This window comes from Engystomops pustulosus, chromosome 4 (assembly GCF_040894005.1).
Source record: "Engystomops pustulosus chromosome 4, aEngPut4.maternal, whole genome shotgun sequence".
Taxonomy (NCBI): Eukaryota; Metazoa; Chordata; class Amphibia; order Anura; family Leptodactylidae; genus Engystomops; species Engystomops pustulosus.
This window is the reverse complement of record NC_092414.1, coordinates 17,202,754-17,223,207: the sequence shown is the minus strand read 5'-3', so window position 1 is coordinate 17,223,207 and position 20,454 is coordinate 17,202,754. Positions and strand designations below refer to the sequence as shown.

Sequence of the window (20,454 nt, the reverse complement as noted above, 5' to 3'; positions counted from 1 at the left end):
ACTGTATGGGACTACATGAGAACGGTATGGCAGTATATGGATATTGTGTGGTTCTAGTACATGAGCACTGTATGGCAGTACATGGATATTGTGTGGGACTAGAACATCAGCACTGTATGGCAGTATATGGATATTGTGTGGTACCAGTACATGACACTGTATGGCAGTATATGGATATTGTGTGGTTCTAGTACATGAGCACAATATTGCAGTATATGGATATTGTGTGGTTCTAGTACATGCGCAGTGTATGGTAGTATATGGACATTGTGTGGGACTAGTACATGAGCACTATATGGCAGTATATGGACATTGTATGGGACCACACGAGCACTGTATGTCAGTATATTATATGCTGAAATGATTCAGTCTCTTTTTTTTTTTTGCTCCAGCATGAAAGACACCAGTGTGAACACTGCCCTACAGTATCATGTAATACAGTCTTTCCAGGTAGGTTGGGTCCTGATACATTGTAGCACAGGAATGTGATAGTAGCCACAGAGTAGCCACATCAATCTGGGGCAGCCTTCCCTCCCACTCACTTTCATTGGAGGCTGATAAGAGTGAGGCTCACCACATCCTCTTCCTGTCTCCCATTATCACATGAGGACAAACCTCCCACCTCACTCACACTCATCCAGGGGGAGAAGATGTCAGCCACCCCGGTCAGGTCTCCCACCCTGCAGAGAAACAAGATGAAGAAAGACGAGTCCTTCCTGGGCAAGCTGGGGGGCACCCTGGTCAGGAAGAAGAAAGCCAAAGAAGGTGAGGAGCACCCTCTTATATCAGTGCGAGTGAGGAATTTGACTCTTCAAAACTGGGCATGTAAGAGTCAAGGGTCAGCTGTGTTAAGTGGGTTAGATGGACTGGCAAGTTTTGTTACAGGGTCTTAAGGGTTAACAGGTTGGATGTTATGTGTTGGCGTTAGATAGGAAAGGGTTAAAAGTGCTGACTAGTATAGGACTGGATGAGATTGGGTTAAAGGCAGTGACCAGTGTTGGATCAGACAAGAATAGGTTAAAAGTACTGACTAGCATAGGATTAGATTTCTAGGGTTAAAGGGATTGTTTAATGTGGGAGTGGATAGTAACAAGATAAATGTTCAGGAGCTACGATCAGGCGTGGAATGGGTTAAATGTAGTGATTAGTATGGGACTAGACAGTGGGTTTAGATAGCAATGGGTTAAAAGCAGAATTGGGTACTTTTTACAGGAGTCTGGATAACAAGGGGTTAAAGGGAGCAACAAGAATGGGTTAAATGAGGCGATTAGGATCCAGACTTTCATGAGTTAATATTTACACCCACTCCCTGTAGTGATTTTTCTTACAGCGTACAGGATAGGGTTAAGCTGCTATATATCTGTCCATCAAAACCAGAATCCAGTTAACACATCTGATCTGATGGAAAAACAAGATGTTTTTGATAAATTATCGTTAAAAAACCGCAACTCTTGGCAGTGCCAGTGCAATGGTGCCCTGCTGAGAGATCACAATGTCAACAGATACCCCGCTGTAGCCCATACTATGCGAGATAAGCGGCGCCATGGGTATCTGACAGCCTCTTATCAGTCTTCAGTAAGCATGGCTGCTTCCTCTCCTAAAGAGCGCCACCCTTGTCTGCAGGATCTGACTAATATTGCAGCTCATCCTCCTGTACTTATTGCAGTACCAGACAAAGCCACAGACCAGCGGGGGGCGCTATTGCGGAATTGTAGCGGCCATGTTTTTTCATCCCTATAAGCTGGAGCTGGCCATAGATATGTGGAACGTTCCTCCACTCGCCGTCTCCTCACAGATATTCCTTTGTTCAGTCCCATGTGACATATTTATCCGCTTCTATTACTGTCCTGAGATCAGGAGGGGCCCACGCACCACAAATGTATTCCTTCCCCCGTGCTTCTGCTTATTCTATTTGCTGTCGCTTATTTCTAGATTTCCCTACTGCCATCTTCAGAATGTTATTTATAGTTTTTCTGACACATTGCTCCAAATCCCCTGCTTTGCTTCACCACAAGATGAATTGACACAATCGTGGCTGCCTACGCCACCACTAGAGGGAGCTGGTGGGAACATACATACTTCTGAACATTTGCTCAGCTTATAACTATAAGGGTGAAGACACACGTGGCGTTTTTAGTTAGTGCGTTTTCAGATCGTAAAAAACGCATGCGTTTTTGACCAGTTTGAATTAAGATAATTGGTCAAACCTGTCAAAAATGCATGCGTTTTCAAAAAACGCATGCGTTTTACGAACTAAAAACGGCCTAAAAACGCCATGTGTGTCTTCACCCTACGGGTGATGCCACACATGGCGTTTTGGTCCGTTTTTAAGCAGTCCCTTAAAAAACGCATGCATTTGTTGAAAAAGCTTCCGTTTTTGACAGGTTTTACCAATTATCTTAATTAAAACTGGTCAAAAACGAATGCATTTTCAAAAAACGTGTGCGCTTTTTAACGGACTGCTTAAAAACGGACCAAAAACGGGTTCAAAATGCCATGTGTGGCATATCAATGAGGCTTAGTAAATTCCCTGACGCCACTGTTGTTGTTTGCAGTCTGTTACCATGGAGACTCATAGCATGTGTTTATAGCTGTGGACACAAAATTATAAAAACGTAGCTTTTGTTTGAGGTACCAGGGACCGAAGAAGTGGAAGTTGACAAATATATTTTTAGACTAATCTTTAATTGCAAAGTTTTTTGCTTCATTTACACCAAAAAAAAATTACGAAATTCTTTTAACAAAAAAAAAATTGTACAATGTACCTATCAGAAATGTAAAGGTGTTTTCTGGTGACAAGGTCGCCATAGCAAACACTGGGCCCCCAAAAAATCACCACAAATCGCACATATTGTTTTCCAACATGGACGCCGTCCACCCCCCTGTGTGCTGTGGTGTCATATATCTGTGAGGTGACACCGGGGTGTTGTGGAGGGGGCAGCGGCACAGTAAGGGTTACTAGTCAGTGACAAGACTTGTGTTGGGTGTGAGGAATGTGCACCCTGGGGGCAGGGAGGACACAACCTATAAATTGCTGAGTGGATGAGGGAGGTCTGGGTAAACACACAGAGCAATCACCACAGGATTGGAGTATTTTGTAGGCCTCACGTATATACGGCCATATTACGGGTCAGTGCGGTGCGGTATGAAACTGTAACCATATATATGCCCGTAGACTGGTATTGGGTCATATTGTACCGGTGGTATAATAGGGCCGACATGAGATTTTTCTCACAGAAACATGTAGAATCCAAAAAATTGCGCGATTTCACCTCATAAAATGAAATTGGAGATATTATCTCATGTGGTGATATGGCGGTATATTATAATTCTCTAAGAGGGAGACCTGGTGTGCATGTCTACTATATATGGCGAGATAATAATATGAAAACGTAAATGTTTCTATGCCTGTAGATTGGTATGGGCCCATATAATCCCGCCAATTCACAAGGATGTCAAAGTAATTGCGCCATTTTACCTCATAAACTGTAATAGTGGATATTGTCCCAAGTAGCAGTATATGGCGGTATACTAAGATCTAACCTCTGTGGCCGTCATAGAGCTGTCCATATACAGATATGATGGATATGGCGAAATCGTATGTGCACTGCATATGCTTGTGGACTGGTAGGGTCCATATAATACCGCCAGTGATTATATAATCGGGCTGACGTAAGATTCCTCTCACAGAAACGTGCAAAATTCACAAGGAAGTCAAAGTAAATGTTCCATTTTACCTCGTAAACTGTAATAGGAGATACTGTCCCATGTAGCACTATATGGCGGTATGCTAAAATCTAACCTCTATGTCGCCGTCAGGGCTACCGGCCACAAAGAGCTCTCCATATACAGATATGATGGATATGGCGCCATCATATGCGCTCTGTATATGCTTGTGGACTGGTATGGGCCCATATAATACTGCAACTATTATATAATAAGTCTGATGTAAGGGTTGTCTCACAGAAACGTATAGAATCTATGAAGAAGTCAAAGAATATACTCAATTTCACCTCATAAATTGGAATGGGAGATATTGTCTTGTGCGCACTATATGGCGGTATTGTACAATAATCTAACCTCTAAGAAGATCCTGGCTGTCATGGCGTAGCACTCGCCATATATAGATATGACCTATACAGTGCCAAAACATGAATGCGGAACTGGGTTTATTCCTGTAGACTGGTATAGGCCCATATAATACAATATCCAATCCAATATGATATAATTGGGCAGATCTAAGAGTCCATGATGAAGTCAAAATGCGCCATTTTACCTCATAAAACGAGACATTTTGTTATGTGCCATCATATGGCGGTATATTATGATTATCTAACTTCTAGGAGACAGATATTCCTGATTTGGCATCATAATACTACGCCACATGTCAGTGTGTGGCCCCTTTAAGACGAGCAGCCATGTTTCCCATGTTGATGAGGTATGGCGCTATCTGCAGGAAGCAGTATGGACACATTATGTGCTGTGTCACTTTGGTCGGGGGTCACACTATAAGAATCCTCATGACTTTGATCGTCTTCTTACCCCAACCGAGAGAACAGGGCGAATCATCTCGAGGAAAAAGTAAGATATTCTGCGACCGAAATACAGTCGGGTGCGATAGAATGGCCTTTGGAGAGCAGCACAGAGTATTTCAGCAGAGAAGTGTGTTGATATTGTGGGAGGCAGTGTGACCTGTGAAGTGTGTAATGGGGGTAGTATTATGGAAAGGGACGGTGATAAAGAAGCGTTTTGGGTGAAGATAAGGGTCCCCAGCAGCACAGAGTGTTTCAGGCGAGGGTCTATGACGTTGGAAGAGACATTTCTGCATGGGACGGGGGCAGTTATAAGGGAAAAAGTGTAATGGGATTAGGTAGGAGGGCAATAATTTAGTCTGGGAGAAGATGCACCCCCAGCAGCACAGAGTGTTTCAGGAAATAAGTGTGTTTTCTCTTGTTATTGGCGGCAAATGGAGGATGCCATAGTATAATTCATCTTGTCAGCAGCACAGAGGGCTTCAGGAGAGCAGTGTGATAAGTCTATGTCGGTATGGAAAAGTTAGAATGCTGCAGCAGCGCAGAGTATTTAAGGAGCTCAGTACAGTATAGTTGGCTAATATCATGGTTCACGTATGTGATGTCCGAGCTGTAGCTTTGGCAATGACCTGATGTAAGGGGAAATGGGGTAGGAATCAGAATCTAAGAGCAGCACAGAGTATTTCAGAGTATAGGTCAGAGTTTGTTATGTAATGTCAACCCCCCTGCTATGTATATATTGTATCTTCCAGGATTTTGTATTTTGGGGCTGGTCAGTGGCGCCCTCCACTGTTCCTAGGAAGGTACTGCAGAGAGACGCCCCATTCTTGTGAGATGACTTGGTGGGGTGACTTGTATTCCTCATCCGTGAGTCACATTGGGTTTTATAAAAGGGCGGGGGCCCGGTTTTGTGGTTACTAACTTTTTGTGCTTGTAACACTGAAATGTTATTAATAGTCGAGCCCATAGCGGGCCCTTGCGCCCTGCACGCGGAGCCCATAGCGGGCCCTTGCGCCCTGCACGCGGAGCCCATAGCGGGCCCTTGCGCCCTGCACGCGGAGCCCATAGCGGGCCCTTGCGCCCTGCACGCGGAGCCCATAGCGGGCCCTTGCGCCCTGCACGCGGAGCCCATAGCGGGCCCTTGCGCCCTGCACGCGGAGCCCAGACCATATTCCAAAACACCTGTTCATAGACATCAGCGCGTACATTCAACTGTTCGCCTCCATTACCCTTTCCCTGGAAGGACCACGGACAACTCGGAAATCTCGAAATTTCTAGGACATTCCCTAAAAGTTGGCATGTATACTCAATGGGACCTTTGTGGTGCCCGCTCCTGGGGCTTTGCAATTTTTCTATCTATACACATGGCAAATGTGCAATTCCCTGTGGCATCAAAGAGGGTAAATAACCAGAACCGATGAGTCCCGGGTTTTTGCCATGCTGTACGGTATAGGACACTACTGGGTGCAGCCACAGTACATCACTTTATAGGGGATGGTGTACGTGTGTGGGCATGGCTGGTTGGATCTAGCCTGTAGCTGGCAGGCTGGGCACAGCATCTCCGTAGTGCATTGATCGCACTGCATAGCAGCTGGCACGGCTCCTGGCACTGTTGTCTCTGCAGCTCGGGCCCCTCCGCAGTCCCACCAGACTACCACCTCATCCCATTATCTCTCCTACCCTCCCACCCTGTGCCTACCCCCTCCTCTGCTGGTGACGGATCCTCTTTTACTACCAGCTGTCCTGCTCCTGTCACCCTGTCAGAAATAATCCGGCTCTCGCACTACGCCCCAGGCTGTCCCTCTTCTTTTACGTTGCTGATCCCCAATCTGGGACCACCATGTCCGGACTACTGTGCAGGAAACGCAAGAAGGAGGCAGGAGAGAAAGGGGAGAAGACGACAGGTTTGGAGGATTTTGGGGAACACAACACTGGGTTGTGATTGGTCGAGTTGATTTTGGCTGTAGGGACAGAGCGCAGCAGTTTGAGGGGAGTGGGCTCTCAGGGGCAATCATAGAGATCTACATGTCGTAAAGATATACCTCCGAACTCCAAATTAAAGACAAGGGGATCTGTTTTTGTGCTGCTGGAGTTCCCCTTTAAGTTTCTTTGGATTCTCTCTCTTCTAGTGAGTGATCTCCAAGATGAAGGCCGGAACGCTATCAACGCCCCGATGTCACCCAGCACCATTGACATCCACCCGGAGGACACCCTACTCGGTACAGTACAATTATCCGTAGTGTATTTTGTATAGTTTATTTAAAGGGATTGTCTCAGGTTATAAAACATGACTATTTTAATCCAAAACAGCGCCACCTCCTTATACAGGTCGGGTGTAGTATTGCAGTTGGTCTTAGTTGACCTGCAAAAACCATTGGACAACCCCTTTGGGGTATTGCTGAATCTACATAAGGGCAGCTCTTAAATGGATTTAGTTTGGGTAAAGGGAATCTGTCAGCAGGTTCAACCTTGAGTAGTGATCCGGTAGAGCATCAAATCCTAACTTTGTTAATGTTAGTGCTCTGATGCGGTGTCCTCACACTGCTGTTCTCTTTGCTCTCTGTTTTGAGCTGCTACCGTCATAGATTTGTAGTTGAACTCTTCAGCAGTTACTTATGGACAACACCAGCACATGACCACAGTGCGCTACCCGACATGTGACTCCTATAAAGAGTCCTATACTGTCACTGCTCTTTACCCCCCTCTAGTGGCTGAGTGGAAGATTACATGCAAGAATTTCTAGTTGATTATTACATTGCCAAGGGGGATAGTGTTGGGACCACTTGTTGCATGAGCTTAAAGGGATCCTTGGGATCTGGGGAGCTGACGGATGATATATATATATAAAATAATTATATTTATTACCAATATGGAACTAAATGACCTCAGAGTCACTTGATGTGTGAATAATTTCCAGAGAGGGTTCAGTCGTCCTTCTTCCTCTTATGTCCATAAGTCTTATTGTATGATTGGGGGGAGGACGAGATGTCTCTGACCGATTCTCTGTTTTGTCACCGTGCAGAGGAGAACGAGGAGCGGACCATGATCGACCCCAACTCCAAAGAAGAAGCAAAGTTTAAGGAACTCATAAAGGTGAGAACGAGAGATTTGAAAATGAATCCTCACATAATAATGAGCTACTAACTGCATGGATATAAACATTTAGAGAAATGCTTAGGACTATTATCAAGCAGTATGGACAAAGTAGAGTTTAACCCCTTAAAAGGGTTTTCACGTGAGACAAGTTAGGCCCTATCCATAGAATACGGACTAACTTGCTGATCAGTGGCGGTGTAGGTGAAAAATTTTTTTTTTTACCATGTTTTAGACCCCCTATGGTACTTTAACCCTAGGTTGTCTAATTTATCCTACCTTATACTGCTATACTACAGTACAGCCATGTTTGGCGTTTTTGCACAAGATCTGTTACAATCTGCCACTGGCACATAGTAACAGATCTTTAGAAATGACAAGTCCTGGGGTCTTATATGGTCGCTCCCCGATGATGCCACTGGGAGAGATGATCACAGCCAAGATGGCGGTGCTCACATGTAATCCATGTAAAGGATTAGCCACCGCGATTGGTATCAGCTCCTGTGAGCCCTCTTCGTACACCCCTTGTGTCACCATGACATTTAAGTACCTCCTGGGGTTTAACACATGGGGCGTCGCAGTCCCCACTACGGACCACTACTGGGTGACTATATATTTTGGTACTATAGTGCCTGTTACCCTTTGATGTTCCGCCAGTTGCAACTGCAATATACCGTATATACTGGAGTATAAGACCCATGCCCCATAGTATATAGCCAGCACCTGCCCCCCAGTATATAGCCTGCCAGCCCATATCCCCCTGTATATAGCCTGCTAACCCCCTGCCCCAGTATATAGCCAGCAGTGGGGGAAGCCAGAAAGGTGAGTTTTGATATATATTTTTTACTTGAGTATAAGCTGAGTCTGGGTTTTTAGCACAATTTTTTGTGCTGAAAAACTAGGCTTATACTCGAATATATATATATATAATATACACTTTGAGCCTAGTGTGTAGTTATGATGATTCTACATTGTACTTTAGGTGCCAAGGCGGTGGTGTGGGTCATTTTCCCAAATTTGTAAGAATCGTCAATAACTTTAGCTGTGTCCATAGGTCCTGATAGACTGGATTAACGAGGTCCTCGTGGAGGAGCGGATAATCGTGAAGAATCTGGAGGAAGATTTTTATGACGGACAAGTCCTGCAGAAGCTACTAGGTAAGTTCCGCCCCAGAACCCAACCCCCAAAACAAACTAGTCCGCCCACTCTTGTAGGCATTTTATAAGCCACACCCCTTTTGGGGCTTGGAGCGTGACTACTGCCTAAATTTGTTAGGACTGTCGCTGTAAATTTTTCCACAATTGGCATGTATATTATTTACATACAGTGCTGCAAGGAATGGGAGTCTAGCAGTGTCCATATATCCATATATAGTGTATATATGAATTTTATGTTTATTAGATTTGTATCAATGTATTATTTTCTTTACAAAACTTTCCCATTTAATTAAAAAAAAAAGAAATTTTAATTCAGTTCCTAATTGGATCCCGCCGTACAGTGCTCAAACAATGCCACAACTCGTGTACCTGATTTTTACTAGTCTCCACTTCCTGGCCATGTGTTGATATAGCGGGAAATGCACTGTTAACCAATCACTGGTAGAGGCGGGTTTAATCCAGAAGCCAGTGATTGCCTAAAGTGGTCACTTCCTGTATGTTGAGGCGGGAACAGGAAGTAGAGATATCTATCCATTTATAATCTCTACTTCCTGTTCCTCAACATACAGGAAGTGACCACTTTAGGCAATCACTAGCTTCTGGATTAAACCCGCCTCTACCAGTGATTGGTTAACAGTGCATTTCACGCTATATCAACACATGGCCAGGACCTGGAGACTAGTAAAAATCTATATTATTATTATTATTATTATTATTATTATTATTATATATTTACATTTATTTTTTTTGTTTTGGAGCTTAAAAAAAATTTTTTTTTTAAATAAAATTGTAAATTTAGCTTTAAGTATTTTCCGGAAGTTTTAATGAATTTCCTTGACCTGGGATTTAATGATCCATACGGATGGGATGGAATTATGACTTTTAATTATGTCTCTCGTTTCGTTCTGCCCTCTTTAAAGGTTAAGACCAAATTAAATTACTCTTTAAATCTGCCGAAGTCACCGTGGGCGCTCTATAAATCCATACCGAGATTAGCTAAATGACATGATTAATATAGGGATGAGAAAGTAATTATACGTATGATGGTCCTTTTTAAAGGGGAAGTCTACACTGATCAATCCCTTTTAGTGATCAGCGTCTGATCTGATAATACATTGATCACTGGGCACTAGAGATGAACTGTGATCCTTATGGGAACTAAACTGCAAGGATTACATTTTTCTACACTGCCCCCGCAGGAAACCTGAAGTATTACACATCTTCTATTTAAATTCGATGTAATATCCTCTTTGACACCGTTTTTTTGGGAAGAAAGTGGACCTTTTTTGGTAACCTGACCCCCGAGACTTTCCAATTGTACAGCAATATTCATGTGTCCTTTTTTATTTTAGAGAAGCTGGCGGGCCGAAAACTGAACGTGGCAGAGGTGACGCAGTCTGAGATTGGACAGAAACAGAAGCTGCAGACCATCCTAGATGATGTCCAAGAATTTCTGAGGCCGCAGGGTTGGGCGATACGATGGAACGTAGACTGTAAGTAGATTATTGACTACGCTAACTAGACTACAAACAGTAGAACAGAATACAATGAGAATTAAAAAGTGGATGAAAGTTACAGGGATTCTCAGCTTTGGACTGGTCCCTAGAGAATAAGCTACTTCTAAATTATCTGTGCAGAGGCCTGGAAGTAAGTTATGTTTCCCTGCAGCGCCTCCGCAGGAAAAGTTGGGTATTACATAGCACCTATTCAAATCAATAGGTTTTCTGTGTAATACAGGATAGCACAAGAAATTTTTTTTACAACTCCAAACCTCAATATACCTCTCGCTTTCTAATGGACCCCCTGAAAGGAAATCTATCACCAGGATGAAGGATTGTAAACCAAGCACACTTACATGCTGATGTGTGCTCCCTCTGGCAGGATCTGGTTCTTTTTAGATTCTTGTACAGTTGTTTTTTTAAGAAAAGACATGGCTTTAACAATTATGCATATGAGCCTAAGGGGCTCCAGACTCCATAGCTGTTAATGGAGCCCCTCAGGCTCATTTACATAGTTTTTAAAGCCTTTATTCTACTGCAATGTGGACGATTGAGTAATCTAGCTGCCATGAATAGGGTGGTAATTATTTTGGTCTTCTATTACTATCTGAGCAGTGGGGGAGCGCTCCTGCTTCAGCCAGTTGCCTTACAGCTACAGACGAGCTTGTGAATTTTTTTTTTTTTCGTTTTTTAATTTTATCTCCCGTTTTGATTTCTATTGTGACAGAACATTTCAGAAGAGGAAGTCTTGTAGTATTATCACCTATGTAGGCAGTAACGTATTATCTGTGCTTTGCCTTTAGCAATTCACGGCAAGAACCTGGTTGCCATTTTGCACCTTCTAGTTGCACTAGCCATGCACTTCCGAGCTCCCATTCGACTCCCCGAGCATGTGAGTGTGCAGGTGGTGGTTGTGAAGGTAAGTCAGACATGGATCACTTGGTATACACTGTACTAAACCTAGTATATATAGCCTCATAGGAATGGCAGCTGATCCGCAGTAACCTCATCTCACCACTACACAGAGAACGGCGCTGTCTGCTTCCTCTTCCATTCTCTGTTTATCAAACTGATCTATGGGGAAGCTGATTGTCAGACCTCCACCAAATTGATATTGAGGACCTGTTCTATGGATATGTTAACACAGGCAATGCTCCTAATGGACCACTAGGTGGCAGCAAAGGCCAACACAAAAATATCCATCCGGAGAAGAACAATCCGTAGCGGCTGCATCGGCAACGATTGATCAATCCGCCAATAATTCCTGCAGTTAAATTGCTTTTTAGGATTGGTTTCCAGCCAATCACTGATCACACTCATTGATTGGCTAAGCTGGCGGTTTCTGGCATTTAACTCTAAAATTGCCAGTGCTGTTTAACTCTTAAAGGGAGTGTTCATGTTTCATGTCTTTCGCAATCGGTGCTCCTCTTATCCACAAGTTTTTTTTGCTGTATTGTAACACAGCCTTAATTATGTTGAATGAGCCAAGCTGCAGTACCAGACACAACCTATGGCCAAGTGGTGGCGCTGTTTCTGGGATAAAATATATATATAATATATATGGAGAGATGGATAGATGGATATATAGATATATCTATCTATCTATCTATCTCTATAATTTTTTTTTTGTGTGTACTGTAATTTTACTTTTACTCTTTATGATAAATCTTTACAGATATTCCTTTCTTTGTGTTTTTCAGAAGCGGGAAGGCCTCCTCCAGACAAATCATGTGACTGAGGAACTGACCACCACCACAGAGTGAGTGCTAGCCCCTGCACTGATACACTGTACCAGAATCCAACACTTGTGAAGGCTCCCACCCAACATGTGCTATGTATACAACAAGCCACTGGTCTCCATTACCAGAATAGCGCCACTCCTGTCCACAGGTCACATATGGTATTGCAGTTTTGTTTCATTGAACTGTATAGGACTGAGTTGCAATACCACCCACAGGCTACCAGACAGGGGTGGCGCTATTTTAAAGCTGAATTCCCTTTTGTATTCTCCGCCTCTTGTGTATTCATCCTGCATTATTCTGACATACAACAAATAACGCGGGCCTGACCGTGACTGACAGCCTGAAAATTGTGGCCTGATATGAGACTGGGGAAGCGCCCAGACGTGACTAGAACATAATTGCTTTTTAACTAATCTCGTCCATCCGATGTGCAGTAATAATGAGCGGCTGATCCCGTTGTGTGAGCATCTCCTGACATCCACAGGTGGCGGCCGGCTCACTGCTTGTCCTTAAAGGGGTTTCCCTAATCAACATTTCTACCCTATCCACATTATGGGGGTGTGAACTGTTACTGAATTCTTATTTATAGAGTATTTTAATGTTTTAATTATATATTTTTTCTTTGTTTTAGGATGATGATGGGAAAATTTGGTAAGAACTCACATTTTAAAGTGGCTTACTATGTGTAACTTGTGATTTTACTACTTTTGAGATGCAAATACTTCCGGCTCCTCCTACTATATAACATGCTTCCTGCAGATAGGACACTATGTATAATCTGCTCAGCTCCTCCTGCTTTATAACATGCTTTCTGCAGATAGGACACTATGTACAATCTGCTCAGCTCTTCCTGCTCTATAACATGCTGCCTGCAGATAGGGCACTATGTATAATCTGCTCAGCTCCCCCTGCTGTATAACATGCTGCCTGCAGATAGGACACTATGTACAATCTGCTCAGCTCCACCTGCTCTATAACATGCTCCCTGCAGATAGGACACTATGTAGAATCTGCTCAGCTCCTCCTGCTCTATAACATGCTGCCTGCAGATAGGACACTATGTATAATCTGCTCAGCTCCCCCTGATCTATAACATGCTGCCTGCAGATAGGACACTATGTATAATCTGCTCAGCTCCTCCTACTCTATAACATGCTGCCTGCAGATAGGACACACTGTGTATCATGTGAATGTTGTCTCTTCACAGAGCGTGATGCTTTTGACACTCTCTTTGACCACGCTCCCGATAAGCTGAGTGTTGTGAAGAAGGTAAATGCTTTTTCTTCTGGACATCAATCGCTTTTTCCTCTCATATAGTAATGGCCGCCCTCATGATCTTGTCCCTTCATTTTCAGTCACTGATCACCTTTGTTAATAAACATCTGAACAAGCTGAACCTGGAGGTGACAGAACTGGAGTCTCAGGTACGTCCTCATGCACCTTATATGGGTGGGGGGTGGATTGTGATGGTGACAGCGCCACCTTTTTCCATGGCGGTGTCTGGTATTGCAACTCAACCTTGATTCAAGAGCCCAACCTATGGAGCAGAGTAGTGCTTAAAAATACTTATCAGGAGTATTTTTTTTTTCTACCCTTTTAAAGAAATTTGTTGCGGTGAGGTGTCTTATACGTTTCTTGTACAGTTTGCAGATGGTGTATACTTGGTCCTCCTCATGGGACTTCTGGAGAACTACTTCGTCCCACTACACAACTTCTTCTTGACCCCAGAAAGCTTTGATCAGAAGGTAAGCAGAACGTGGAAGTAACTCCTGCAAAGCTCCAAATCCCCCTACCCCTCCTCATAGCAATAGCCATTAAGAATTTCTTCTGGAATTTTTGCTCTAATAAGACACCACTTTGATTGTTTTCTGTCCTGTCCACTATTATTGCTATGATGCCTCAGCACAGCATGACATGGGCAGCTAGGACTAGTAGCATCTCTGCCTGCTGGGAGGACAGTGTTGTTATCCTTCATCATATCCTAAAAATCTAATATACCATAAGTATACAGTACAGGAACAGATTGGCCATGGCTGTACATCTAATTGCCAACACTTTTTGGCCCAGCCTTAGGTGTACACAACAAGTCAGGGAGCTGCAACACAGGAATCTGGAACTTGAGCAGGATAAGTATATTTTTGTTTGGACCAAAACCTCCTTCATGGTCCCGGCAGTCAGAAACCCATCTTTAAGACATGTATTCCTTTATTTTACCTCCTTAAAGGAGTCTTCCAAGAATTCTTGAAGATTCCATTGGAATGGATTCCAAGGGGTTGTCTGGAAGTCGAAAAACATGGCTGCTTTCTTCTGAAAACAGCGCCACATCTGACCATGGTTTGTGCTGGTATTGCAACTTTAAGGGGTTCTCCCACGAACGAAAGTTAGGCCCTATCCACAGGATAGGGCCTGACTTGCTGATCAGTGGGGGTCTCAGTGCTGAGACCCCACAGATTGCGAGACCGAGGGGTCCGATGGGGTCCCACGTACCTGCGTTGGACCTCTTGCTGCTCCTCAGACTAATGGAGCAGACGACCATGCATGACCGTTCTGCTCCATTAATCTCTATGGAGCTGACGGAGATCGCCAAGTCCGATGGACCTCTCGCTCTCCCGATCTGTGGGGGTCTCAGAACTGAGACCCCCACTGATCAGCAAGTTAGGCCCTATCCATGGGATAGGGCCTATCTTGAGTTTGTGGGAAAACCCCTTTAACTGCATAGAGAAAAATGAGGCAGAGTTGCAATACCAGCACAAACCACAGACAGGTATGGCGCTGTTTTGAAAAAAAGCAGCCATGTTTTTCAACCTTTAGACAACCCTTTTAAATATTTGGGAATGAAATGGCCCCTATGACCACTGATTGGCCTAAGCAGGTCCATAGAAAACCCCTTTAATGGATTGTTGACAGCTAGGATGAGAGCCAGTGAGCCTTCAACTACAGGGACCCCATGTGTGTGCTCTGCACTCAGTTAAAGGTAATGTAAAAGTAAGTTCTAAAGAAATTGCTCAAATTTGGTTCCGTTCCAAAAAGGCCAATTTCCTTGACTTCTTCGTATTTGCACATCTTTCAGAAACACTTATAAGAAAATGTGAAGCAAATTATACATGTAAATGAAGTATTTCCCCATCACCGCAGCGTTACTCATCTAACTCTTCTGTAAATCAGAAGGGGACATTTTAATTTGTCAGAGGTGACATTCGGCGTGTGACTACCTAATCAGTACATCGCGTTACGTGCCAGGCGCGGGGGAAGGAAAATAACACTTTTATCTGTAATTAGGGGGGTAGTTCTACTTCAGCGCTTTTGCTGGATTTTATTTTATGTTCTGTTTTGCTGTTAGCTGGGAAACTTTTATGTTTGCGAATTTAATATCTTCCCCTTTAAATCTAAAAAAAAAGGGCAGTGAAACTTGTGTTTGCTTTGATTGGACGATACTACCACTGTGTTCTGTTGCTAATCCCATGATGCCTCAGCATAGGGGAAGTTAGAGACTGTACCATCTCTGCCTGCTGGGAGGACAGTGTGATTCTCTCTAGTCTATAGCAACCTAAAAATCTAAGAGACCATAAAAATGGAGGCGATAGAGGCCGCAGGGCTTCTTTTTAGGAGCAGGAACTGAGTTGGTCACATGACCCAAATGAAGGGGGGAGGGAATGGGCGGAGACAGAATCTTTATTAAAACCCCAGACCTTCCATTAGACAGTAGATTGCTCAGGAACAATCAGAACCAGAGAAGAAATTTCCAATTCCACCAGAATTGGTGGGAAAATGACCATTAAAGTTGAAATTGGTGAAAGATCTCATGGGTTGGTCACCGTATATACCCGACATCTCTCGTTACAGGTCCACAATGTCACTTTCTCTTTTGAACTGATGGAAGACGGAGGTCTCAAGAAGCCCAAAGCAAGACCCGAAGGTACGAACTGACCCATTGCTCCTGGATTACCAGAGGGAGGGGGTCAGAACGTCATCAGCCCCCACCCCTCACTCTACGAAGTGCTGTATATATTTAGGGTGTACAATACCTTTAAATCTCTTGCTATAGAGAAACCTGCATCAAACAGTCGGTTCAGAGATTCTGTAAACTGGCTGAAGATCATTAAGAAATCCGGCGTGTGATGCACCCGTCCTGGTATCTGTCGCTATTCGGTCCCCGGGGTGGCTGCACGCCTCGGAATAAAATGACTCATTAAATTGGGGTTATTTATTCTGATTTTGCACATTGCCCTGAGGTGGCGAGGAGGATAAATCAATGTGATAATGGACTCCGTCCTTCACAACAAAGCCTGACAATCCCATTTCCTCTGTCCCTTGAGAGGCGAAGATGCTAAATTTCCATCAATCTGATTGGTTCAATCTGTTGTCAGGGTTACATAAATATTCCCGCTATAACCTTCACTTTCTCTTAAGATTGTCAAAACAAATTCTCAATGACATTGGACCTAAAATTGTCTCAAAGATCCGTCTCTAGCTGCTGAGTTTCCTTTCTATCTTTCTTTTCCACATTCCTTCTGTATTCATTGGTACTTTTTGTTTGCTCAACTGGTTTTCTTTTTCTTTCACTTTTCTCTCCCTTTCTCCCTTCCTTCTCTGCTTGATGGACTTCCTTCCTCCAATCCCTTCCCCCATCCATACATCCTTCCCTTCCTTTCCTGCTTGCCATCCATCCATCCATCTCTTCCTTTCCTTCTTGCCATCCTTATTCCCCTTCCTTCCTTCCTTCCTTCCTTCCTTCCTTCCTTCCTTCCTTCCTTCCTTTCCTGCTTGCCATCCCTTCCATCTCTTCCTTCCTTTCCTGCTTGCCATCTCTTCCTTCCTTTCCTGCTTGCCATCCCTTCCATCTCTTCCTTCCTTTCCTGCTTGCCATCCCTTCCATCTCTTCCTTCCTTTCCTGCTTGCCATCCCTTCCATCTCTTCCTTCCTTTCCTGCTTGCCATCCCTTCCATCTCTTCCTTCCTTTCCTGCTTGCCATCCCTTCCATCTCTTCCTTCCTTTCCTGCTTGCCATCCCTTCCATCTCTTCCTTCCTTTCCTGCTTGCCATCCCTTCCCTTCTTCCCTTCCTCCCCTTCTCTTCCTTTCCTGCTTGCCATCCCTTCCCTTCTTTCCTTCCTTCCTCCCCATCTCTTCCTTTCCTGCTTGCCATCCCTTCCCTTCTTTCCTTCCTTCCTCCCCATCTCTTCCTTTCCTGCTTGCCATCCCTGCCCTTCTTTCCTTCCTCCCCTTCTCTTCCTTTCCTGCTTGCCATCCTTCCTTCCCTTCTCTTCCTTTCCTGCTTGCCAGCCTTCCTTCCCTTCTCTTCCTTTCCTGCTTGCCATCCTTCCTTCCCTTCTCTTCCTTTCCTGCTTGCCATCCTTCCTTCCCTTCTCTTCCTTCCTTCCTTTCCTGCTTGCCATCCCTTCCCTTCTTTCCTTCCTCCCCTTCTCTTCCTTTCTGGCTTGCTATCCTTTCCTTCTCTTCCTTCCTTTCCTGCTTGCCTTCCCTTCCCTTCGCTTCCTTCCTTTCCTACTTGCCATCCATCCTTCCTTCCTTTCCCCACTGTCATTTATCACGCTGCCTACAGTGAACCCCTTTAAGATCCAGATGCTCAATAAAATCAAATGTTCCTTAATATTTTTTCTCCATCTGTTTTCAGACATTGTGAACCTGGATTTGAAGTCCACAATGAGAGTGTTATACAACCTGTTTACAAAGTACAAGAACACGGAGTGAGACACAGGAGCCACTTGTCTCTTTGGGGATTTTTTTTCTGGTCAATATTGTTTTTTTTTTTTTTGTTTTTTTTTTTTTCCATGTAAGTGGGTCCGACTTTTATCTCATAAATAATCCCTCCATGGACTCTCTCTAAATAAACCTACATTTTTGGGGCCTGATCCTGAGAATTCCTCCCTGAAACCTTCTTTTTGAGGGAACCAAAAACTTTTTTGTACATGGTTTTTTTTTTTTTTTTTTTTACATTTTTCTTAAGTGACCCGGCTTTACAGCTTCCTGTTCTCTAGTTGTTATACTTGACCAAGCTTTATGGGTAGGGATTAGGGGTCTTCAAATTGGCTATTGTGGGGTCGGGGGAGGGGGGTTTCTTGAACTTTTTGCCTTTTTTAGGTAAATGAATGTGCATTACTTGATATTTTTTGTCCTGTAGACCTTTTAAATGCAGAACTGCACCTTATACTGGACGGCTTGAACTCTGCACAATATGGATTAAAGGAGAGGCCACCATGGCAGAGACATTCGGGTTAGATTAATGTCTGGGGCCGATGAATAATCGATCGCCCGTTGTGATATTACCTGGTAACGCCAGCAAAGTCACTTACCTTTCCGTCATAATGGTGACAAAAAGCTTCTGTCCTCATTACATGTGACTACTCCGCAGCCACTAGACTGTATACCTCACCGTGGCATATAGTAATGTCACATTTAGGCAGCTGCATCCCAATATGAGGTCATTGCTACTGATCAGTATTCTGCATTATTCTCCAGAGCTGCACTCACTATTCTGCTGCTGGTGCAGTCACTGTGTACATCCATGACATTACTTATCCTGTACTGATCCTGAGTTACATCCTGTATTATACCCCAGAGCTGCACTCACTATTCTGCTGCTGGTGCAGTCACTGTGTACATACATGACATTACTTATCCTGTACTGACCCTGAGTTACATCCTGTATTATACCCCAGAGCTGCACTCACTATTCTGCTGCTGGTGCAGCCACTGTGTACATACATGACATTACTTATCCTGTACTGATCCTGAGTTACATCCTGTATTATACCCCAGAGCTGCACTCACTATTCTGCTGCTGGTGCAGTCACTGTGTACATACATGACATTACTTATCCTGTACTGATCCTGAGTTACATCCTGTATTATACCCCAGAGCTGCACTCACTATTCTGCTGGTGGTTCAGTCACTATGTACATACATGACATTACTTATCCTGTACTGATCCTGAGTTACATCCTGTATTATACTCCAGAGCTGCACTCACTATTCTGCTGCTGGTGCAGTCACTGTGTACATACATGACATTACTTATCCTGTACTGATCCTGAGTTACATCCTGTATTATACTCCAGAGCTGCACTCACTATTCTGCTGCTGGTGCAGTCACTGTGTACATACATGACATTACTTATCCTGTACTGATCCGGAGTTACATCCTGTATTATACTCCAGAGCTGCACTCACTATTCTGCTGCTGGTGCAGTCACTGTGTACATACATGGCATTACTTATCCTGTACTGATCCTAAGTTACATCCTGTATTATACTCCAGAGATGCACTCACTATTCTGCTGCTGGTGCAGTCACTGTGTACATACATGACATTACTTATCCTGTACATAAAAGTATACTCAGTACAGCGAATTATGAGATTTCAGCTCTGAAGTTTAATACAGATTTTAACACCTGAACATATCGGGGTAGACAGTCCAGTGTATTTACTAAGTGACTCGGCTTCTAGTAGCAAATACATGTAATTATGAACAGATCCTGTGTACATGTGCGCTCCATCCCAACCAAATCTAGAATACAAAATAGACTTGAACTAAACATTTTTATTGGGTTGTTTTGCTAATTTATACCAAAGAACCACAGAATCCTGTGTAATTTCTATAGTGTCACTACTTTACCAGTGTGCCTGGGCCATATACTGACTTGGTTTATTCTATATGGATCCGCCTTTATTTCCACTGCTGTTTTTTGCTATTTATATCACTGTTGGTTTTTCTTGCCTTTTTTATATTACACCTCCGTGTATTTATTCACTGATGATGTATATAAGTATAATAAACTATGATCTGAAATAAGTATTGTATGAGGTTTTTCTTAAAAATGTGACTTTACCTCAAGGATTACTAAGCTTGACGGTTACAGGAACAATGGGGTACAAAGTTTTGGTGGCTTCAGTCTTTTAAGGCACAAAGGTTAGTGGTTACTGTGAAATAATGAATAGACTTTCTCACTAGGCACACACATTGATGGTAGATAGTTCTTCCTTAGGGCACCAATCTTATTGGTTATGATATCGTAGTGGTAAAGGGGTCACACACTTTTTAAGGACACCTATTTTTTGGTATCAGATTCTCCTAGAGGGAAATCCTCACAGTGGGAACAATCTCTCATTGCAGGCACACAACTTGATGGGTAATGCCTCTCGAAGAGGTCACTCAGCTTGATGGTTACCAATTTTTTTTAAATATGGTTTCCCTCTTCCCCTGAGGGTACATGTATCTATGTGGTAAGTCTCTCAGTAATGGCACGCAACTGGATGTGGAATATTTTCTGAGCAGGGTCACACTTCTTGGTGGTTACCATCCTTTTGAGGTCACATATCTTAGTGGTTACTCTCTCCCTACAGGAACATCTAACAGTAGTAACAGTCTCTCAGTAATTTTACACCACTGAGTGGGTACAGTTACTAAAGT

The 20,454-nt window shown here is 43.5% G+C and overlaps 1 protein-coding gene across 2 annotated transcripts; it reads left to right on the top strand.

Annotated features, from left to right (window-relative positions):
• Window positions 1-380: 380 nt before the first annotated feature.
• PARVB (parvin beta) lies at window positions 381-17,894 on the top strand. Of its 2 annotated transcripts, XM_072145332.1 has the most exons (14): window positions 381-450; window positions 609-765; window positions 6,662-6,751; window positions 7,555-7,625; window positions 8,680-8,782; window positions 10,135-10,275; window positions 11,085-11,200; window positions 11,982-12,040; window positions 12,655-12,674; window positions 13,231-13,292; window positions 13,379-13,447; window positions 13,667-13,768; window positions 15,867-15,939; window positions 17,657-17,894. In XM_072145332.1, exons 1-14 carry the CDS (start codon window positions 394-396, stop codon window positions 17,731-17,733), a joined length of 1,197 nt encoding a protein of 398 aa, XP_072001433.1. In that variant the 5' UTR covers window positions 381-393; the 3' UTR covers window positions 17,734-17,894. The 2 variants fall into 2 exon arrangements, with proteins under 2 accessions (XP_072001433.1, XP_072001434.1); XM_072145333.1 differs by lacking the exons at window positions 381-450; window positions 609-765 and adding an exon at window positions 6,075-6,436.
• Window positions 17,895-20,454: the final 2,560 nt, after the last annotated feature.